The following is a 24787-nucleotide window of genomic DNA, read 5'->3' on the forward strand; positions in this document are numbered from 1 at the left end:
GACTGGGTGACTAAGCACAGTAGAGAGTATGCTGAGATTACCTACACATGCCTTCTCCCCAGCAGCTTTCCAGGCTCAGGCATTTTCATACCAAGACTAGACAGCCATTTCCCCCTTAGCAGATTCAAGGGGCACTACCATTTATAGGGATAATTTTCTACTAACCTTGAACTTCTTTCTGTTGGAATATCACCTCCTTGTAAGTGGGAATTTCCTGATGATGATCATCTGTCAGTTTTCAGGCATGAGATATTTAACCACATTAATCTGTTACTTTGTTTTATTCTTCCCTTTCCTTAGTGCCCAGGAGTCATTCTCCACTATCATGTCATCTCATGAGTTTGCTTTTAATTTTCAAGGAAGCACTGATCTTACTGAATGAGATTGTAACATGAGGAACTCCAGTAGTACTCCGGAGTTCCTACCTACAAGATTCATTCTGGTTGGCATCCCAGGACTGGAGGCAGAGCACATCTGGATATCCATCCCCTTCTGCTTGATGTACATGATCATCTTCCTTGGGAACGGCACCATTCTTCATGTCATCAGGACAGACACTGCTCTACACCAGCCCATGTACCTTTTCCTTGCCATGCTGGCACTGGCGGAAGTCGGTGTCTCTGCATCAACTCTGCCTACAGTGCTAGGAGTTTTTCTTTTTGGTATCACTGAGATTAGTTTCAACGCATGCCTTCTCCAGATGTTCTCCATTCATTCTTTCTCCATTATGGAGTCTGCTGTATTGCTCTCCATGTCTGTTGACCGATTTGTGGCCATCTACAACCCACTGCGCTATACAGCCATCCTAACCATGCCCCGCATTTTTGGCATGGCAGCCAGTATTGGGCTGAAAAGCATTGTGCTCATGGCCCCACTGACCATTCTCCTAAGGCGCCTGACCTTCTGTGGCCATAATATCCTCTCCCATTCCTATTGTCTTCACCCCAACCTTATCCATCTACCTTGTGGGGATGCTACTGTCAACAATGTCTATGGACTTTTCATCATTACTTCCACCTTTGGGCTTGATTCACTGCTCATTGTGGTCTCCTATGGGTTCATACTCCACACTGTACTAAGCATTGCCACTGGGGAGGGACGGAGGAAAGCACTCAGCACATGTGGTTCACACGTCTGTGCTGTATTCTCTTACTATGTGCCTATGCTTGGCTTGTCTATAGTGCACCGCCTGGGATATCATGTGTCCCCTTTGCTCCATGCTATGATGGCCAATGCTTACCTCTTCTTACCACCTGTTGTCAATCCCATTGTCTACAGCATTAAGACCAAGGAAATCCGTCGTGGCATTTCCTGGATGTTATCAGAGAAGAAAGCCAGAGTTTAGACAAAGGACAAAGTAGAAAGAGACTTTTTCTATAATCACAAGTGGTCCCAGCTTGCAGGTTATACAAATGATGTTACCTTAAAATATGCTATCTAACAGGAGGTTGGGCTTCCCTGGTGACTCAGTAGTAAAGAATCCGCCTGCAATGCAGGAGCCTCAGGAGACGTGGGTTCAATCCTTGTACTGGGAAGATGCCCTGGAGGAGGAAATGGCAACCCACTCCAGTATTCTTGCCTGGATAATCCCATGGAGAGAGGAGCCTGGCTGGCTACAGTCCACAGGGTAGCAAAGAGCCGGATACAACTGAAGCGACTGAGCACAAGAGGAGGTTATCCATAATAAGGTAGTGAGCAGGAGTTGGGGTGCAAGTGGAAAGGGATTATGTATGACAGAACAGTATAAAGAATTGATGTTATTTTGAAACATGTTGCGTGCAATACCTTGCATAGATAGAACAGGAATGCCAGAAGGATTGTTTATGAAGACATAGAACTCCACATAAGGAAAAAAAGTAATCAGAAATTGGAAAATGTCCTGGGAAATCTATTGAGTCAACTGTTCTAGGAAAAGAGAAAGTGCAAGGATTTACATTTTCTTGAGTTGTTGGTACTGAAAGGTTGTTGCTGAACAATAAGACGCTGGGATTCTTGGCCTCCGGAGGAGACGAATTCAATCCGGGGCCAGAGACGAGGCTGGATCGCTCAGAGCTTTTGTGTAATAAAGTTTTATTAAAGTATAAAGGAGATAGAGAAAGCTTCTGATATAGGCATCAGAAGGGGACAGAAAGAATACCCGCCTCCTAGTCTTTAGCTGTAAGTTATATAGTCACTCACAGTTTGTTAATGAAAAGAAAGGAATGTCTTAGAATTTAGAATGGCACCAGATAATTCATTCCTGGCCATAAAATGATTGACTTGAATCTTGTAGAAGGGCAGTTTACCAAACAAATAGTTTTGTTTACATAGATTAGGGGAACAATATCTGAGTAAGTAGGTTAGGCCATTTGGTGGAACCAACTTGAAGATAGAGTCTGGGGTACATTAACATAGCTTAAGACAACATTTCCATAAGAAAAAAGAAATGTACTGGTTAACTCAAGGTTTGAGAGTAGTTAGCTTCAGGTGAAACCAGGTGTCATGACAACACAGCATTTTAAGAGAAACTTCCTTTTAAATTTGTATAGAGAAGAAAAAAAATCACTGGTTTGTTTCCTCCTGCCGCTTAGCTTAAGAGAGATAAAAATGTCTGGCACTTGCAGCCTATTTCCTCTGTTTGGAGACCCCTGGCCTTCCTGCCTGTTACCCTCTCAGTACCCAAGCTCAACAGCAGAAGGACATACTGAGTAGCTCGCTCAGAGGAGACTTTGAGTACTGGCTCCAATGTGGCATTCACTCATTCTCACCAAAACCCCCAAGTTGGGAGACTGAAGATTACAAATCTTGTTCATTATGCAGAAGTCTGAAGGTCTCCCACCTATAATGCAGGAGCTTTCAAAAAAGCAAAATCCCCTTTGTGGACATTAATATGTTCTATTTGATTTGATATTTCTTTGCAGATATTTGGAATAATGTAAAAATTTAACATTTATAATTTATGGAAAGTAACTAAGAATTTTGAGATGAAAATGTATACTAGGAGGTTTATACTTATTATCTCAACTACTCCCCACAAAAATCCTATGGATTATGTTTAATGCAATTATTATTTTTCAGGTGAAAACTGATGCTTAGATATTGTAAGTATCTTACTGAAACCTATGCATCTAAAAATTAGCAGTGGAATCCAGTTGGATCAAACTCTAGCATAAAAGCCTAAACTATACTGTCAACTAAGCAAGAACTGAAGCTCTTTGGATCCTCTCAGTAGACAGTCAAATATCATTAATTGAACAAACTCAATGGGTCAGAAAGAAATTTATCTTTGTTTGCTTATTCCACAAATCTAGGCCTTAGGCATAATGTGAGGACAAAATAAACTAAGCTCCTCATGGAGATTAGAAACTTTTTTTTTTTTTTCTCTGCCACTACAGGGTTCAAGTTTATGCTTCCCAAAATGGTGTTTAGAGTCAATTTTAAATAAACTTTGTAATACTTTTGAATAAAATAAATAAAATTTTTGAATATGAATTTAATTTTAAAAATCTTTGCTTGTGTTGTATGTTGTAGAGATGCCAAAAATATCCATTTTTTTTTTTTTTTTTGTAAAAGTTAATTCTGTAACTCTACCACCAGGTTTCTAGATATTCTTTTTTCATATAGTCTGGCCTAGGGATTTCAGTTGTCTGGAACTATATCCTAGATTCACAGCCTGCTGATGGATTGTAGAACTCAGAAGAGAATTATGACTTAGACATATCAAGTGAAACCAAGCAGGTAAACCCACAGGAAGAGGCATCTCATAGATGACCAGAGAAGTGAGAGAATGGTGGTTCCCTGGGAGGAGAAAGGAATATAGGATACCATTAGAGTGTCTGGAGAAAGATATTCTATAGCTAAAATTTTCAGTAAGAGAGGATGAGACTAGCTTGTCAGGTGACTTGACATAAAATGAAGATCTTATGTGCTCACTTCCATTTTCTCTCTCAGATTGCATGATGAATCCTCAGGCTTCTAGTATATCATTAATTCTATATTCAAGGCCATCAAAGACATTTATATTCTGTTATAGTCAGAGTTTATAATTAGTTATCAGATCATGGTTAATTTAGCTCTTTCCTAGAAAGAACTCTGTACACCATGCCCTGTCTAGCTAGCTCCAATCTTTCCAGTTTTAATCACTCTATGTTCCTAATGTCCAGACTCAAACACAACTTCAAGATCAGACAAAATTCTAGAAAATCACACAGTGAAAATAATTTAGAAGTCTCTATATCTGTGCTGTGTACGCTCAGTCATATCTGACACTTTGAGATCCCATGGAGTGTAACCCACCAGGCTCTTTTGTCCATGGGATTTTCCAGGCAAGAATATTCCAGGCAAGTGGATTTCCATTCTCCTCTCCAAGGGATCTCACCTACCCAGGGACTGAACCTGTATCCTCTTCATTGACAGACAGATTCTTTACCATATCCATATGGGAAGTTTTTGGGTGTCTATAAAATTGAATAATAAGCAGAATCCAATGTGAGTATGAAAAAATATTGTTTTTCTTTATATTTTTCTTCCTTTATATTTACTATCCTAACTTAAAATTGAGACCTGTGACACCACTTTGATTGTTTATTCTCTCAACAGGACAAAATTGTGTAATCATATTCAAGTAGGTATAAGCTAAATTACTAATTAGAACACTTTGAAAATTACATGAAATATAGGCATTTTTACATTCATCAAGGGAATATTGATTTGTTTCAGACCAATCCTTTTGTCAAGAATAATTAGAAAAGTTAAAGAAATGTTTTGCAAATGACTTCAGAGAGCATCCAATGCCAGGAAGATGTAAAGGATGAAATTCCAAATACAAGGGAGGCATAGAAGGGTGAGGCTGTTTTTGTGCAGTTCTACCACCTAAGGAATTTGTCAATTCAAAATAATAACTTATAAAACCAGAAGCACTTACAGCATCCTCAAAGGGCTGTATTGCAAAGGGGAAAAAAATGTTAGAATACAAATATCTCCAAGAATGAGGGGACTAATAAATGCCCAGGCATTTATTTTTATTTCAGAAAATTCTCACCATAGAATAGGGAAATTTAGAAACAAACTAGACTAAAAAACATTTTATTTTATAAAATTTATTTATATAAAATTAAAAAAATATCTTTTCTCTTATTTTATTTTTAAAGTGTTTATTGAATTTGTTACAATATTCCTACTGTTTTATGTTTTAGTTTTTTGTCTGCAAGGCATGTGGGACCTTTGCTCCCCAACCAGGGATCAAACCTACACCCCCTGCATTGAAAAGTGAAGTCTTAACCATTAGACCACCAGGGAAGTCCCTAGTTTTCTTTATAAAATTAACTCACTACCTAATTTTACTCTTCTGTCTGTAGGAATTAAGGCAACCAACCAATTCAGTTTTTCAGAACTTCCCTAACTGTATCTCAGATAGTACCAAATCCTAGGAAATCCTTCAGTCATAAATTGGGATGGTTGGTCACTCTAACCAGAAGTAAAAATAAATACTCTCAACAGGAAGTTATTAATTGACACTTCAAATTATTCTCATAATTTTTCATGACATTCATTAAAACCTAAACGAGAATGTAAAGTACAAAATTTGAACGTAAATCAAGAGATTAAAAAAGAAAACAATAGGATTAGATCCACAGATGATCCAGGTATTTGGGTTAGCATACACAGACATTAAAATAATTTTGATTAATATAGCCTAGGACTTAAGTTTCAAGATGTAGGATTTAAGCAATAAATTGCAAGCTATTAAAAATAAAATGGAAATACTAAAATTGCAAATAGCTAAAACTAAATACTCAATAGTATTTGTCACTCAGTCATGTCCGACTCTTTGTGACCCCATAGAAGGTAGCCTGCCAGGCTCCTCTGTCCATGAAATTCTAAAGGCAAGAATACTGGAGTGGGTAGCCATTCCCTTCCCCAGAGAATCTTCCTGACCCAGTGATCGAATCCGCATCTCCTGTGGGAGGGTCTTCCCTGGAACCAAAAAGGTCTCAAAAGTCAAGTAAGCCAGATACAGGAGGAATCACAAAGATAAGCCACATTTGCAGGCAATACTGCCTTTGGTTGTATGGAAACAATAGATTTCACAAACAGTTGCTGATTTCCATTGTTTGGAGAAAGTGAAGTGAAGTGAAGTCGTTCAGTCGTGTCCGACTCTTTACGACCCAATGGACTGTAGCCTACCAGGCTCTTCCATCTATGGGATTCTACAGGCAAGAATACTGGAGTGGGTTGCCATTTCCTTCTCCAGGGGATCTTCCACACCCAGGGATTAAACCCAGGTCTCCCGCACTGCAGGTAGACGCTTTACCGTCTGAGCCACCAGGGAAAAGCATACTCTAAATAGGCTCACACATAAAACCTTAGGTCAATTATCTCTATATATTTCTTCCTGGGGAAGAAGTTATACAATGTATGTTAAGGTTAATATCAATAAGAACGTAAGAGGAAAAAAAAAGATCCATTTTGCCTCTCTGACTTCTGAATCTATCAAGAGATCTGGGATATCTTTCCCCAAATCTAGCTGTATCAAAACTGAGTTTAATCACATTCAGGATGACAACATCAAAAATCAGCGCTATTCCAACGTAACAGTCCCTTTCTTACTGTAGTAAGCAGAAGGGAACTGATGGCTGAGGAAAAAAAAAAAAAAAAAAAATCTGCCAGAGCATAGGCTATGTCTTTTCCACATCACCTCACAAAATCTACACATTTCCATGAGTTGGCTAGTCAGTGGTTGATACATGTTGAACACTCAGTAAAAGTTAACTATTATATTTACTGTAGCTGTTAATTTTCCTGCTTCTGTCCCTTGGGGCCATAAGTCTCAGAGCCCAGTCCTCGTATTCCTATAAGATTCTTTCAGAGGTTTCTTCACCCAGCTCTTACATTCTAGCCTGGGATCTTCAGGAACATAAAACCACACTCAGCCAGAGTAGAGAATAAAGGCCACAGAGAACACTGGAGGAACAGGAAAGCACAAACGTGAGTCTGGACATGAGTATTTGAATAGATACCATCATCATTTGTACCTACAATGCTCTTTCCTTTATACTTCCATAAAGACAATGCATCTCTCTGATTAGCATGTTCTTTACTTAGAATATTTTAGAAAGTATTTCTAATACCTCAGCTATATTAATCAAGTCCATTAGTACTCAGTGCTAAGTTTAAAAAACTTTTGTCTTGACCTCCTGTCTTTTGGTTTATAGTTTAAGTCCTACAAATAATTCCTATTATTTAAAATTTTATTGGTGATCTCTCATTAACCTCAAAAATTCTTCAACAGTTTTACTTCTTTCATCCTATTTCATTTCTAAATGTTTGACTATGTTTCTTTTCCTTTATCAGATTTGTTAGAGGAATTCAGATTACATAGATCCTTACAAACACATAATTTTTGATGTTTATCTTTTTGCTTTTCTAATTGAAAAATTCCTTCATTTTACTCATCTTTATTTTTCCTTTTCCCGTACTTTTATTTTGAGTTATTTTATAAATTCATAAGTGTAATGATTTTTTAAGGATTCTTAGTTTGGCATTTATGGGCACTTTATGGGGAGTTTGAGTAGACTCCACAAATACTTCAGTTCAGTTCAGTTCAGTCGCTCAGTCATGTCCAACTCTTTGTGACCCCATGGACTGCAGCATGCCAGGCCTCCCTGTCCATCACCAATTCCTGGAGTCCACCCAAACTCAGGTCCATCGAGTCGGTGATGCCATCCAACCATCTCATCTTCTGTTTTCCCCTTCTGCTCCTGCCCTCAATCTTTCCCAGCATCAGGGTCTTTTCAAATGAGTCAGTTCTTCACATCAGGTGGCCAAAGGATTGGAGTTTCAGCTTCAACATCATTCCTACCAATGAACACCCAGGACTGATCTTGTTTAGGATGGACTGGTTGGATCTCCTTGCAATTCAAAGGACTCTCAAGAGTCTTCTCCAACACCACAGTTCAAAAGCATCAATTCTTTGGTGCTCAGCTTTCTTTATACTCCAACTCTCACATCCATACATGACTACTGGGAAAATCATAACCTTGACTACACAGATCCTTGTTGACAAAGTAATGTCTCTGCTTTTTAATATGCTGTCTAGGTTGGTCATAACTTTCCTTCCAAGCAGTAAGTATCTTTTAATTTCATGGCTGCAGTCACATATATAGTGATTTTGGAGCTCAGAAAAGTAAAGTCAGCCATGTTTTCCTGTCTATTTGCCATGAGTGATGGGACTGGATGCCATGATCTTAGTTTTCTGAATGTTGAGCTTTAAGCCAACTTTTTCACTGTCCTCTTTCACTTTCATCAAGAAGCTCTTTAGTTCCTCTTCACTTTCTGCCATAAGGGTGGCATCATCTGCATATCTGTGGTTTTTTATATTTCTCCCGGCAATCTTGATTCCAGCTTGTGCTTCCTCCAGCCCAGCATTTCTCATGATGTACTCTGCATATAGCCCATCCTAAAGGAGATCAGTCCTGGGTGTTCACTGAGAGGACTGATGCTGAAGCTGAAACTCTAGTACTTTGGCCACCTCATGCAAAGAGTTGCCTCACTGGAAAAGACCCTGATGCTGGGAGGGATTGGGGGCAGGAGGAGAAGGGAACGACAGAGGATGAGATGGCTGGATGCCATCACTGACTCAATGGGCATGGGTTTGGGTAGACTCCAGGAGTTGGTGATGGACAAGGAAGCCTGGTGTGCTGCGATTCATGGGGTCACAAAAAGTCGGATACTACTGAGCGACTGAACTGAACTTTGCATATTAGTTAAATAAGCAGGATGACAATATACAGCCTTGACATACTCCTTTTCCTATTTGGAACCAGTTTGTTGTTCCATGTCCAGTTCTAACTGTTGTTTTCTGACCTGCATACAGATTTCTCAGGAGGCAGGTCAGGTGGTCTGGTATTCCCATCTCTTTCAGAAAAGAGATCTCTAGTATTTCCCATTCTATTGTTCTCCTCTATTTCTTTGCATTGATTGCTGAGAAAGGCTTTCTTATCTCTCCTTGCTCTTCTTTGGAACTCTGCATTCAAATAGGTATATGTTTCCTTTTCCCCTTTGCTTTTCCCTTCCCTTCTTTTCACAGCTATTTGTAAGGCCTCCTCAGACAATCATTTTGCTTTTTTGCATTTCTTTTTCTTGGGGATGGTCTTGATTCCTGGCTCCTATACAATGTCATGAACCTCCATCCATAGTTCATCAGGCACTCTGTCTATCAGACCTAGTCCCTTAAATCTATTTCTCACTTCCACTGTATAGGCATAAGGGATTTGAATTAGGTCATACCTGAATGGTCTAGTGGTTTTCTCCACTTTCTTCAATTTCAGTCTGAATTTGGCAATAAGGAGTTTATGATCTGAGCCACAGTCAGCTCCCGGTCTTGTTTTTGCTGACTGAATAGAGCTTCTCCATCTTTGGCTGCAAAGAATATAATCAATCTGAAAGATGAACTCCCCAGGTTGGTAGGTGCCCAATAGGCTACTGGAGATCCATGGAGAAATAACTCCAGAAAGAATGAAGGGATGGAGCCAAAGCCAAAACAATACCCAGTTGTGGATGGGGCTGGTTATAGAAGCAAGGTTCAATGTTGTAAAGATCAATATTGCATAGGAACCTGGAATGTTAGGTCCATGAACCAAGACAAATTAGAAGTGGTCAAACAGGAGATGGCAAGAGTGAACATTGACATTTTAGGAATCACCAAACTAAGATGGACTGGAATGGGTGAGTTTAACTCAGATGATCATATATCTACCACTGTGAGCAGGAATCCCTTAGAAGAAAAGGAGTAGCCATCATAGTAAAAAAAAAAAAAAAAAAAAAAAAAGTCTGAAATGTAGTACTTGGATGCAATCTCAAAAATGACAGAATGATCTCTGTTCGTTTCCAAGGCAAACCATTCAATATCATGGTAATCCAAGTCTATGCCCCAAACAGTAATGCTGAGGAAGCTGAAGTTGAACAGGTCTATGAAGATCTACAAGACCTTCTAGAACTAACACCCAAAGAAGATGTCTTTTTCATTATAGGGGACTGGAATGCAAAAGTAGGAAGTCAAGAAACACCTGGAGTAACAGGCAAATTTGGCCTTGGAGTACAGACTGAAGCAGGGCAAAGGTTAAAAGAGTTCTGCTAAGAGAATGCACTGGTCTTAGCGAACACCCTCTTCCAACAACACAAGAGAAGACTCTACTCATGGACATCACCAGATGGCCGACACTGAAATCAGATTGATTATATTCTTTGCAGCCAAAAATGGAGAAGCTCTTTGCAGCCGCAAATACTAGGAATCCATTAATGCTATGTGTATCTCCTCATAAGAAGGTTCACAGCTTTCCTTCTAAGTACACTTCAAACATTAGTTGTCATTCATTTCCTCAAGTTACATTCACCCTTGCATTTAAAAATAAAATCTCTATTAATCTTCTAGGGACAATATAGCTTCTGCTTTATAATACATGACATATAGAAGCTGTCTTCAATCCTTCATATTAATTCACTTCTCAAACCACTTTAATTTAGCTTCTTGTCCCATTGCCCTACAGAAGTGTCTTTCCAAAAGATTACTACTAGCATTTACGTCCCTAAATTATATAGACACTTTCTAGTAGGTATTTTACTGAATATCTACAAAGCACTAGACTGTGGATCACATTCTTTACCTGCTTGGCCTCTGTGACCACCATTTCCCTTGTATTTTACTTACTTCTACTGGTAGTCTTTCACAGTTTCCTTTGGTTTATCTTTTACATTTACCCTATTGCTAAATCTTGCATTTTTATCTAGATCTCACCTCAACCTTCTTCATTTTTTGCCCTATCTCTTGCCACGATGATCACATCAAATTCTGGGTTCTTGGCTACTACCAATATGCCAAAGACTCTGAAAATGCCCAACACAACTTTTCTGTTTCATAGGCCTTATATTCATCTACCTAGTTGTCATTTCTCTTGGAGAGCTCCTACAGACATCAAACTCAACATGCACAAACCAAGCCTGTAATCTTTCCCTGTCTCTTCTTCTAATGTGCCAAATAAAAGTAATTGGGACTATAATCCATGTGGTGGTAGTTTAGTCACTAAGTCGTGTCTGACTCTTGCGACCATACAGTTGCTCAAACAAGATACTGTGTTGTGGCCATAATTTATTTTCTCAATAATAGGTCCATTCAACTGAAAAGAAGGAAGTAGTTAGCAGAAGCTTATTTTTCTGTGTGTCAAGTATAAGATTAACTGAAATAAGTCTCTGGATTGGGTTACTAGAAAAGTTATTTGAAATATCGATGAGAGAAGTTTCAGTCAGAAAATGCATATGCATAAGTTTATGTGTGGGCATGTTAAGTCACTACAGTTGTGCCTGACTCTTTGTGACCCTGTGGACCTTAGCCCACCAGGCTCCTCTGTCCATGGGATTCTCCAGGCAAGAATACTGGAGTGGGTTGCTGTTCCCTCCTCCAGGGAATCTTCCCGATCCAGGGATTGAACCTGCATCTCTTATGTCTCCGGCATTGGCAGGCAGATTCTTTATTGCTAGTGCTACTTGGGAAGCCCATGTAAGTTTTGTATGTACATATATATTTATACATGAGCAGGTGGAAGATGTGTGACAAGATTTACAGGAAGAATAATGCTAAATTTTAGTGTATAGAGTCAGGCATGAAAGTTGAAAAACTAGGTGATTTTATTTTTGAAATTTATTTATTTAAAAAATGTTTATTTATATGGCTGCACTAGATCTTCATTGTGGCATATTGGGTCTTCATTATAGTGTGTGGATCTTTAGTTGCAGCATGCAAACACTTAGTTGCAGCAAGCAGGATCTATTTTCCTGGCCGGGGATCAGAGACCAGTCTCCCACACTGGGATCATGAAATCATAGCCACTGAACCACCAGGGAAGTCCCCAAAAGGTCCCTGTATATAAGGATGTAGGGCAGGAAGAACCACAGTTCTGTTGTCAGTGCTCTGACTGGTGTATTGCGCCATGGTGTTAGAAGAACAATCCTAGACACATATTTGGGATCTGGATTGAATAGAAGATGTGTCAATGGCAGTAACACACTGATGGAATTCTTATGCAGAACACAGAGATTCTGGTTTTGCCTTCATCAAGCATGGTTAACACCACTCAAGACCCCTTCTACTTCATCCTCACGGGCATCCCTGGATTCGAGGCCTACCACATCTGGATCTCCAACCCCTTCTGCTGTCTCTACACCATCTCCATCATGGGAAACACTGCCATTCTCACTGTCATTCGTACAGAGCCATCCCTCATCCAGCCCATGTATCTGTTCCTCTCAATGCTGGCCCTCACTGACCTGGGTCTCACCCTCAGCACCCTGCCCACAGTCATACAGCTCCTCTGGTTTAACATTCAGAAAATCAGCTTAAAGGGCTGTTTTGCCCAGTTCTTCTTCCTCCATGCGTTCTCTCTTATGGAATCTTCAGTCCTACTGGCCATGTCCTTTGACCGCTATGTGGCCATCTGCCGCCCTCTCCATTATGCCACCATCCTCACCAACAGTGTTGTTGGCAGGATGGGATTAGCCATCCTTTGCCGCTGTGTTCTGGCTGTTCTTCCCTCCCTTTTTCTACTCAAGTGCCTGCTCTTCTGCCGCTCCCACCTTCTCTCTCACTCCTACTGCCTCCACCAGGATATGATTCGCCTGGTCTGTGCTGACATCCGAGTCAACAACTGGTATGCTTTTGTTGTGGTTTTGCTCATTATTGTGATGGACCCTCTGCTCATCATGCTCTCCTACACACTCATCCTGAAAAGTATCTTGGGCACAGCCTCATGGACTGAGCGACTGAGGGCCCTCAATAACTGTCTGTCCCACATGCTTGCTGTTCTGGTCCTCTATGTGCCCATGGTTGGGGTATCTATGACCCATAGATTTGCTAAGCATGCCCCCCCTATAGTACATGTTATCATGGCCAATATTTACCTGTTGGCACCTCCAGTGATGAACCCCATCATTTACAGTGTAAAGACTAAACAGATCCGCCAGGGAATCTTCCATCTACTCTTCCAGAGAAAAATGCATTAAGGACTGGATTTGAGGTATCATTTTTTTTTACAAAGATGGAGTCAAGAGCAGGGCCAAGTACCATCAAAACTGTAAGCAGCATTGATAGGGGAAAGAATAGCATTGTATAAGAAATTTCTGATGCAAATAAAGATAAATCAAAATTTCTTTTAAAGAAATTAAAAGACATTTGTTTTTAAAGCACCTTTTGCCTTTCACTAACCATAGGACTTTGAGGAAAAAATATTTAAAACCATAATTCAATATATAACTTTTTTTTTTTTTTTTGCTTTCTTTACAGTGATGCTGTTTTTAAGCACATAGTATATTTTGCTTTATAAACTCTAAATGCTGATTCAGTCCAGTTCAGTCACTCAGTCGTGTCCGACTCTTTGCAACCTCAAGAACCGACTCAATGGACATGAGTTTGAGTAAACTCTGGGAGTTGGTGATGGATAGGGAGGCCTGGTATGCTGCAGTCCATGTGGTTGCAGAGAGTTGGACATGACTGAGTGATTGAAATGAACTGAACTGAAATGAACCACAGCACACCAGGCCTCCCTGTCCATCACCAACTCCTGGAGTTCACCCAAACTCATGTCCATTGAGTCAGTGATGACATCCAACCATCTCATCCTCTGGTGTCCCCTTCTGCTCCTGACCTCAATATTTCCCAGCATCAGGATCTTTTCAAATGAGTCAGCTCTTTGCATCAGGTGGCCAAAATATCAGAGTTTCAGCTTCAACATCAGCCCTTCCAATGAACATCCAGGACTGATCTCTTTTAGGATGGACAGGTTCAATCTCCTTGCAGTCCAAGGGACTCTCAAGAATCTTCTCCAACACCACAGTTCAAAAGCATCAATTTTTTGGTGTTCAACTTTCTTTATACTCCAGCTCTCACATCCATACATGACCAATGGAAAAACCATAGTCTTGACTAGATAGATGAACCTTTGTTGACAGAGTAATGTCTCTGCTTTTTAATATGCTGTCTAGGTTGATCATAACTGTCCTTCCAAGGAATAAGTGTCTTTTAATTTCATGGTTGCAGTCAGCATATGCAGTGATTTTGGAGCCCAAAAAAATAAAATCAGCCACTGTTTCCTGGTCTATTTGCCATGAAGTGATGGGACCGGATGCCATGATCTTAGTTTTCTGAATGTTGAGCTGTAAGCCAACTTTTCACTCTCCTCTTTCACTTTAATCAAGAGGCTCTTTAGTTCCTCTTCACTTTCTGCCATAAGGGTGGTGTCATCTGCATATCTGAGGTTATTGATATTTCTCCCAGTAATCTTGATTCCAGCTTGTGCTTCTTCCAGCAAAGCATTTTTCATGATGTACTCTGCATATAAGTTAAATAAGCAGGGTGACAATATACAGCCTTGACGTACTCCTTTTCCTATTTGGAACTAGTTTGTTATTCCACGTTCAGTTCTAACTGTTCAGTTGCTTCCTGACCTGCATACAGGTTTCTCAAGAGGATGATTATTGTATACTAATTTTTATGAAAGCTGTGAAGTATTCATGCCTTCATAAATAATTACTGAGGCAAATGTCAGCTTTTAATTACATCAAGATACACATATCAACTCAATTGGAAATAATGAAAGAGAATCTTCATCAACTAGGAAATCAGTGAAGAAAGAGAGTCCATTCTGGATATCAATGTTACTGGGAAAAAGTACCAAACACCAAAAACCAAAATGAAAGCAACCTGAGAATTTGAGAAAGTGTTGAACAAATTTTTAATGCAGAGTTCACTTAAATTCAATGATAGAAATGTATACAGACACGTGGAATTCCTTCTGAAAGAAGATGGCAGACACATGGAGAAGTTATGACAACCATCTCTGGAGACAAGCATAAAAAGAGCTTGAGAAGTGAAAGTGAAGTCGCTCAGTCATTTCCGACTCTTTGTGACCTTATGGACTGTAGCCCTCCAACCTCCTCCTTCCATGGGTCTTTCCAGGCAAGAATACTGGAGTGAGTTGCCATTTTCTTCTCCAGGGGATCTTCCTGATTCAGGGATTGGACTCAGGTCTCCTGCATTGCAGGCAGACTCTTTACTGTCTTAGACACCAGGGAATCCCTAAAAAGAACTTAAGAGAGTGAATGCATAGAAACACTGAGAATTTTTTCAAATTAGACTTGTTTTCTAAGCTGGCTTAAACTGTGTTCCTATTTTGTTGGGTTCCTTTGACTTACCATCATGACTTGTTAATAAGTGAGCAGAGAATATTGTTTTACTTTGTGGAGGCACAGCTTCTTCATTTGTGAATTGTATAAAATATCTGCATGACAAAATTGAATGAATATTAAATAGAAATACTGTGTAAACTGCCTTAGGTTTGTAGGAATACATTTGATGAAGAAACAGGAAGTTAAGATCAAGAAGCACTCTCAATAAGTCTGTAAAGAATACCAATGTGGGGTAAGAAATGAGGGCAGTGATGAGAGAGGATCTGTGTGAATGTTAGAGTGCAGATTTTTCTTAATAAATTGTTATTTTTCTTCCCTTCACTAATCTTATTTTGTGATATTTTTAACTTTAACCTATGTGTATGTATATTAATACATTTAAGATATAGACTCCTTTTCTGTCATATTTTCATAAATGTTTTTGGAAGTTTACTTTAAATTTCATCATTTTTCTGTCATAGAGAATTATTTAACTTTTGTTCTAACATTCAGACATCTTTTTCTTGGGATTTTTGTCTATTGCTGTTTAAAGAGTCTCCCCAGTGAGAGCTGTAATCAATATTTAAATTGTTTTCTATAACTTTTGTTAACAATTTACATCTTTATTGATTTGGAATTTGGGCTTGTATACATTGTGAAGTGAGTCTTCAAATAAGTAAATCATAATTGCACAGTTTTCCTTTTTCATTAATTTTTTAAATTAAAATTTTATTTATTTTATTTTTAGCTATGCTGGGTCTTCATTGCTATATGAGCCTTTCTGTAGTTGTGGCTAGTGGGAGCTAATCTCTAGTTGTGGTGTGAAGTCTTCCTTCTCTGCAGTGACTTCTCTTGTTGCAGAACACAGGCTCTAGGACACATGGGTTTCAGTAGCTGTGGCAGGTGGGCTGATAGGCACAGGTTCAGTAGTCGTGGCACATGGGCTTAGTTACTCCAAGGCATGTGAGATCTTCCCAGATCAAGGATCGAACCTGTATCTCCTATATTGGCAGGTGGATTCTTTACCACTGAGCTACCAGGGAAGCCCTTTAGTTTAGGTTTGATAAAGTTCTCACCATTTACTTATCTTATAAATGTATTAGAAAATTTTATCTTAGTATGTCCAGAGACTCACTGCAAGGTGAATGCTCCTGAAAATTGGTGTGCGATATTCCTTTTACCTGTTTGTTGCTCACCTGTGGTTCTAATGCTGCCCCAGCTTCAGATTGCTTAGAGACTAAAACTTTTTTAAGCCTAATTTTTGACATCCTAAGCAGTTTTCTTCAAGCATAAAAATGTAGTTTCAAATCATATTCAACAAGTTGTAAAAACAGAGTATTGAGGTAGTTTCCTGAGTTGTCACTCTACAAGGACACCAGAGGCAACAAAGTTCTTACAGGCAGAGCCAACTTTTTCTGCCGGCCCAGTGGGACTCCAGGTCTCACTAACTCTCCCATGCAATCCTGAAGGGACTTGCCACACTTCTCCACTGCTAGCCTAGAGATTTTCATAGAGTTTATAATCACTACTCTATGAGACAAATGGAGGAAACAGAAGCCACAGGAGGTGAAGAGGGAACCACCCAAATAGGAGAAATCACAAATAATATTTCTCTTGTAATGTTGAGGGAAAGGAAGGAGGGGTGATAACTACTGTTAGAGGATGATCTAAACTAATACATGAATCCACTTAGAACAGTGCTGAAATACAGAGACAGCTAGTAAATATGATTATCCTCACCTGAGCTCTACTTTCATTCTTTTCCTCTGTATCCCAACCTTTGCTTCTGGTCCTCTTCTAATATTGCACACATGGAGTCAGTGTTGTCAGATGATATCAACTAACAAGTATAAGAAGACAGATTAGAAATAAGACCTGATCAAGATGAAAAATGACCTTACTGCATGATGAAATGAAGAAGAAATAGAGGAAGAGTCAGTGATGACTTTAGAATAAGTGAAACAGGTGAGAGGTCTAATAACACTCAAAGAGAATTTCAAAAGGAGATGCTGGGTAAATAAGCTGAGGGCTAGGTCTTACCCAGTTAAGAGTTCATTTTAAGTCTTTGAGGGAATATTAGTGATGTGGTTTGGATAAAAGGAAGATTCCAGGGCACTAAGAAGAAACTGTAAATTGAAAATTACAGGCATGAAAAAAAACTTAAAGATTTGTTCATGAGTTAATGTGTATAGACTTATCGGGAGAATATGAGTTGTGTGCAAACAGTCTCTGCAGAGACAGGCCAGGAAGAGCTACCACTGTCTTCCTAAGTTTCCATAGTAATACTCAACAGCTCTGTATCTTTATTCAGATAGAGTTTAGATCAAACAAGGTAAAAATAAAGATTATTTTTAATGTTTCTGGTTCTCCCTGAGTGAAGAACTTCAACATAAAACTACATTCCTCTATCATGTCCGAGGCGATGAACACCATCCAAGACCCCTTCTACTTTATCCTCATGGGCATCCCTGGATTCGAGGTCTACCACATTTGGATCTCCATCCCCTTCTGCTGTCTATACACCATCTCCATCATGGGAAACACTGCCATTCTCACTGTCATCCGTACAGAGCCATCCCTTGTCCAGTCCATGTACCTGTTCCTCTCTTTGCTGGTCCTCACTGAATTGGGTCTCACCCTCAGCACCCTGCCCACAGTCATGCAGCTCCTCTGGTTTAACATTCAGAAGATCAGCTTAAAGGGCTGTTTTGCCCAGTTCCTCTTCCTCCTTGCATTCTCTGTCATGGAATCTTCAGTCCTACTAGCTGTGTCCTTTGACCACTATGTGGCCATCTGCAGCCCTCTGTCACGCCACCATCCTCGCCAACAGTGTCATTGGCAGGATGGGATTAGCCATCCTTTGCCACTGTGTTCTGGCTGTTCTTCCCTCCCTTTTCCTACTCAAGTACCTGCCCTACTGCCACTCCCACCTTCTCTCTCACTCCTATTGCCTCCACCAGGATATGATTTGCCTGGTCTGTGCTGAAATCCGAGTCAAGAACTGGTATGCTTTTGCAGTGGTTTTGTTCATTATTGTGGTGGACCCTCTGCTCATCATGCTCTCCTACACACTCATCCTGAAAAGTATCTTGGACACAGCCTCATGGACTGAGAGACTGTGGGCCCTCAGTAACTGTTTACCACATGCTGGCTCTTCTGGTCCTGTATGTGCCCATGGTTGGAGCATCTATGACTCATCGATTTGCCTAGTATGCCTCTCCTCTGGTGCATGTGATCATGGCCAATATTTACCTGTTGGTGCCTCCAGTGATGAACCCCATCATTTACAGTGTAAAGACTAAGTGGATCCACCAGGGAGTTTTTCACCTCTTTTCTCAAAGAAGCATGCATTTAGGGTGAAAGACTGATTGTGGTTAATTACACAGAAATTGCAGGCATAGGTCTACAGGGAGAGTATAGTCAAATTTTTTGAATGGAGAGTGTAAAAAAAAAACAAAAGAAATCATATTTTTAAGGGAGTATGATATGATCTTGGATTTAATCAGATTTAGTTCTGGGAAAAACTAGCAGCAAACATTCTGTCCAAAAGAGTTGTGGATCCAATTTGATCTGATTCTAACACATTTATCTGTCAATGAAATAAGTGTCATTGACTGAGTAAAGATCTCCTTAAATGTTTTCTTCCTTTTTGAATATTTTTCTCTCCAGTGGGCTTGGTTAAGTAAATGTGAATGAAAACCTTTGTGTTGCCCCCACCACACATTCTCCACTTCCTCCAGGTAAACTCCACGTTTCTGGTTCATATAATGGATAGGTGTGCTCTGAGTTTCTCTTGCAAAAAATAGTAAATAGTTGAGGGAAGACGGATATTGATCACGTTATTTGGATATTGATCCAGGCTATATGGATATTGATCAAGAAGTTTCTCAGCTATTCAACTTAGATTATCTAATCTATACTTAGCATGATTTAAGCACACACACAATGAGCAAACGGCCTAAAGATGGAGATGGTATAGTTAGAAAACCCACCATTGGACTAACGATCCTGCATTGCTAGAGGGCCTTAGTATTTAGGATTAAAACTTCAAGTATGTCTGTAGGTGACATTTGTGGGAATATAAATTCATTTTTCTCACAGTGGTAGGCTTTTTTTTTTTTTAACCTTAATGTTCTTAATGTGGTTTAAATTCTTAGAGACGGTTTCCCTAGGCATTCTGGACTTTGCACAAGAAAATGTTATGATAGAAAGGGTGTGACATTTGGACTTCCCTGGTGGTCCCTGGTATAGAATCTGCCTTCTAATACTGGGGACACAGATTCAATCCCTGGTCAGGGAACAAAGATACCACTAGCTGCAGGGCAACTAAGCCCTTGAACCACAACTAGAGAAGCCTGTGTGATGCAGGGGAGACCCTGCACAGCCAAAACAAACAAAATAGATGTGGCTTTAATGATAATAAAAAGTTATTTTATTGAAACCAGGTAACCTCTCTCAGAAGTATCAGTTTGAAGGCAGCCATGGGATTTCTTTGGTGGTCTAGCCAGACTCCTGTGTTTATGTGATTCTCCAAGCAACAATACTGGAATGGGTTGCCATGTCCTCCTCCAGGGCATCTTCCTGACCCAGGGATCAAACCCACATCTCTTATGTCTCCTGCATTAGCAGGTGGGTTCTTTACTACTGGCATCACCTGGGAAGTCCATGTAAAAGATACAGTCTTGCATTACTAATAGGCTTCACAGGTGCTTGGTTTATGTGAATTATGTTCTCCTTCACTCCACAATCTACACTCCAGATTATGGATGAGAACATGTGTGTTTGCAGTCGTTGTGGGAACAGGAAGTAGAGTGGCCGAGTGGTAATCATCCACTTACACAGATGCTCCCAATTGCCATCTAAACACATCCCTGGACAAAAAGGGGTTTCTGAAGGTAGAGGTGACAGAACAAAATTAGCTTCAGGACAATTAGATCTACCAGTAACTTGGGCTGAATTCCCCACACATTCCTATTTTGAAATTCTAACCCCACTATCTTAGCATGTGACTGCATTTGGAGGTAGGGTCGTTATAGACATAATCAAGTTAAAATGAGGTCCTTAGGGTGGACTCTGATCCTGTGTGACTCGTGTCCCTATATGAAGAAACTATTAGGACCCAAGCACAGAAAGAAGACCAGAATGATGACACAGCGAGAAGACAACCACCTGCAAGCCAGGGAAGGGACCCGCGAAGAAACCGGAAATATGAGAAATTGGTAGAGGCCTCCATAATTTGAAGGAAATAAATTTCTGGCCACCCATTTTGTGGTCGTCGTAGCAAACTAATACAACCAGAGATCTATAGACTATATTTCTGAAACTGTGAAATAAAGTCAGCTATAGGAGATAAAATAATAATATTTATGTTATAAAGGGACTAGAGGAAACATGAAGGGGGGTTTGGGGGCAAAATAAGTTGTTCAATGACCAGCGGTGCTAGTTTAGTCACTAAGTAGTGTCCTACTCTTGTGACCCCATAAACTGTAGCCTGCCAGGCTTCTCTGTCCATTGGATTTCACAAACAAGAATACTGGATTGGGTTGCCATTTCCTACTTCAGGTGTCAAAGATCAATGAATGATTGCAAAATGCAGGCTAAGCAATTAAAGACAAAATATGTTTAACAGAAAGCATCAGCCCAGCCTCTGCATAACATCTTCAGAGCAGCTGCTGAGAATTAACTCTGTCTTATAAATGATCTCTTGGCGAGTGCTATGTATCAACTGAAACTTTTTATTCTCACAGACCATGAACTCTAGAACAGCCAAAATTTAACTGGAAATCAAATGAAGACATTAAATCAAGTAGTCTGCTCTTAATCTTTGTCCTTCAACCTTTTCTGTTTCTTCTTACTAGACAAAACCATTAATTATTTCTGTGTGCGTGTGTGTGCACACACGGATATTTGTGTGGACTTTATGACATAAGACATGGCATGATATGTTTAGGTTTCAAAATAGATTTGACTTTCTGAAAACATTTTATTGGTAAATCTCTGCATTAAGTTATCCAGTGCCTAAAGTGTAAATAACTATACTATACTATAACTATAGTAAATAACTATAACTATACTACTTCACATTTTATTATGAAAATATTTTGTATTTCATAAAATTAAGAGGTTGGTCTTATTGACCATTTGTAAATTGACCTAAATGTGACACATAAGAGGACACAGGATTGGATACCAATTTTTTTATGATATCAAATGGATTCTTCAAGTGGAAGGTAGCCCAAGCTGCTGCTGTGGAAGAACTTGACTCCATCCAGTCTCCTAAGTTCCTCTCTTTTGTAAATAATGAGCATAAAGGGAAGAGACAGACAACTTTAAGCAACCAAGATATCTTCCACAAGCAAACATATAAACAAAGTGTGGTGCATTCATACAATGGAATATTATTCAGAAATTTAAAAAGATTGGGCTATCAAGACCCATGGACTATAACCTGCCAAGCTCCTCAATCCATGGAATTCTGCAGGCAAGGATACTGGAGTGGGTTGCTATTTCCTTCTCCAGGGGCTCTTGCTGACCCTAAAGACCAAAACCAGGTCTCTCACATTGCAGGCAGATTCTTTACCATCTGAGCCACCAGGGAAGCCCCTAATCAAGATACATAAAGACATGGATGAATCCTAAATGTTCATTGCTAACTGAAGGAAGGTAGTCTAACAGGTCTTTAAAACAATTATGATTTCATACAGACAAAACTCAGAAAAAGGCAAAACTTCATAGAGAGTAAACTTACTAGTGTACCTTAGAAGTTAAGTGAGTGGAGTCTTAAATTAGTGAAGCACAGAGGGTTTGTTAGTGTAGAATCATTCTGTAATACTGTGATGGTACACACATGACATTAGGCATTTGCTAAAACTCATAGAAATTTACAGCATCACAGAGTGAACTTTAATAAATATAATTTATTATATATAACCTAAAAAAGCTACTCAGGATGGAAGACAAAATATGACAAAATGTTGTTCTATTACAAATATATGAAGCAACTGTACTGGAGAGGACAGAGGGAAATGGTGCTGATCTTTGGAACTGGGTGGGATCTGTATTAAAGGCAAAATGAAATATAATAAATGCTGCACCCAGGGATCGAACCCGCATGTTTTATGTCTCCTGCAGTTGGATTCTTTACCACTAGTGCCACCTGGGAACCAAGTTTCTCCCTACTTGGCTGCGGTGTTATGGAAAAGCAAGGGGAGCAATGTGAATGATCCATGGACTGGAGTTGGAGACATCAGTAAGAAGTCATGTTTCACTTAACGTAGATACAGCTGATTAAGTAAAACATATTTATAGATATTTGTATACAAACAGGGCAGTATACAGACATATATTTTCTTGCTCTCTTAACTGGGAGGACCAAGAAGAAATGACAAGCTAGTAGCAACAATTGCATATGTCACATAAAATTCAATGTTTTTGGAAATAATTTTAATTTATCTGGCAAAATTTGTACAGGAAATATTGAAGCTAAAATTTGTTAGATTTCCAGTGAGAGACTTAACTGAAAACTTGTATAAATTAAAGTTATTCTAGCACTATTTTCCATGCTGAAATAATATCAGAAAAATAAGAGATTTACACTTTTTTGCTAAAATGTCAAACTACTCTAACTTGTCTTACAAGCAATACTAAGCAAATTTGAATACTTGTATAACCCTTCTGAGTTTATTTATAAAATATTCAAGCATTTACATAATGTTTATGCCAATATGAGCACATTCTGTCATTGTGTTATTATGATTATGAATTTTTATAACTTATTATCTATTTGTATTTCTTTTGCCTCTCATCTTAGAAGCTAGGTTTTTGTCACGGCCTGACTATTTTCAGTAAATATATAAACACATGTATATACATATTTTAAGTGAGTATGGTATCTACCTTGTGTATTAAATACCATGTAATATTTGCAAAACTAAAAGCTCCAGTAACAACTTTTAACCTGTAAATTGGCAGAAAAAGGTAGCACCATCATGTGTATTAAAAACCGGCTAAGCTATTGCCAGAGCTTCCCTGGTAACTCAGTATAAAGAGTCCACCTGCCAAGGCAGGAGATGTGGGTTCTATCCCTGGTTTGAGAAGATTCCCCTCGAGATGGAAATGGCAACCTACTTCAATATCTTGACTGGGCAATCCCATGGATGGAGGAATCTGGAGGCCTACAGTCCATGGGGTCACAAAAGAGTCTGTCCAACATGACTTAACAACTAAACAACAACAAAGTTATTGCAGGCACCACATTCATTAAGTTACAGTACTGTACACATTCTTTCTTAGAAATTAGATATTTGTGCGTTTCAGTGTTTGTAACTTCCACATATTGTTATGTGAGAATTGTTATTGGGGAAATAAGTCAGCAACTTGGAAGATGCTATCATATATCTTGAAATGAATGGCCTAAAATTATTTTAATGATTGCTGCTGAAAGGTCAAAATTAGAAGGTTTTATTTATTCTTGAATTTTCCCTTTTTAATATGCTCTTCTTTTATACATGCTTGAATTGTTTGAAATATAGAGGAATGCCTATCTCCATAATAAAGCTGATCATGTTTCACAACAATTTGTAGGTGAAGGAAATAAATATTAGAAAAATATGTATAATATATTATATACATATAAATGTATATAAAGTTATCTAAGCATAAGATATTTTCCCGACCATTCATGTTGGAAATTTCGTGACCCTGAACCTATGAGATTCATTAAACAAAGAAATTCTTATTGCTAATTGAAATGTATCACTCTACTTAATTTATTAGTTTACACAATTTAGTTTCAAACCTAGTTCTGCCCAATAGATCCATAAGACAAGCATATGTTAATCACAATTTTCTAGTAGCAATATTAAAAAAGTAAGCAGAAACAAGTTAAAGTATTTTCAAAGTATATATTGTTTAACCCAATATATCTAAAATGTAATCATTTAAACATGTAACCTATGTTTAAAAAGCAATAAGATAGTTTGCATTCTTTTTTTTTAATGTTAAGTCTCCAAAGTCTGGCCACATGTCATTACAACAATTATCAATTCAAATCAGCCATTTTTCAAGAGCTAGTAGCCATCATATTACATGGTATATCTTTATCCTTAACCTTACAAGACTGCAAAGCATCTCTGCTTTTGCCATTTGGAGGCTGTTATCTAAAGTTACAATCATTGAGAGAATCAGACACAAAAAGATATACTAGATAATGTTATAAAATAATGCTTTAAATAAATTGTACAACTATCACTTTGGATTTTTCTAAGATTTGGATTCCTGAACAATTGTGAAAAAAAATCGGTAATAAACAATAAAATAATAAGAAAGAACGATCTGCATATATATGGAAACAAGAAAGATGGTACTGACGATCCTATGTGCAGGGCAGCAAAGGAGACACAGACATAAAGAACAGAGTTTTGAACTCAGTGGGAGAAGGAGAAGGTGGGATGATTTGATAGAATAGCACTGAAACATATAGATTACCGTAAGTAAATAGATAACCAGTGTGAGTTTGATGAATGATGTAGGGCACCCAAAGAAACTGGTGCTCTGTGAATACCTGCAGGGATGGGTTAGGAGGTAACTGGGGAGG

At 38.9% G+C, this 24787-nt stretch overlaps 2 protein-coding genes and 1 pseudogene across 2 annotated transcripts; all 3 read left to right on the top strand.

The window, feature by feature from the left end:
• The first annotated feature begins 391 nt into the window (after positions 1-391).
• On the top strand, positions 392-1345 carry LOC136176052 (olfactory receptor 51J1-like). The gene has a single exon (XM_065946246.1). The coding sequence runs from the start codon at positions 392-394 to the stop codon at positions 1343-1345; it is 954 nt and encodes a 317-aa protein (XP_065802318.1).
• Positions 1346-12054: 10709 nt separating this feature from the next.
• LOC136175847 (olfactory receptor 51Q1-like) lies at positions 12055-13032 on the top strand. Its single transcript, XM_065946047.1, has one exon. It carries the CDS (start codon positions 12055-12057, stop codon positions 13030-13032), a length of 978 nt encoding a protein of 325 aa, XP_065802119.1.
• A 4570-nt stretch (positions 13033-17602) lies between these two features.
• On the top strand, positions 17603-18552 carry LOC136175848 (olfactory receptor 51Q1-like; annotated as a pseudogene).
• Positions 18553-24787: the final 6235 nt, after the last annotated feature.

The sequence above is a fragment of the Muntiacus reevesi genome, chromosome 9 (genome assembly GCF_963930625.1).
Source record: "Muntiacus reevesi chromosome 9, mMunRee1.1, whole genome shotgun sequence".
NCBI classification, from domain to species: Eukaryota; Metazoa; Chordata; class Mammalia; order Artiodactyla; family Cervidae; genus Muntiacus; species Muntiacus reevesi.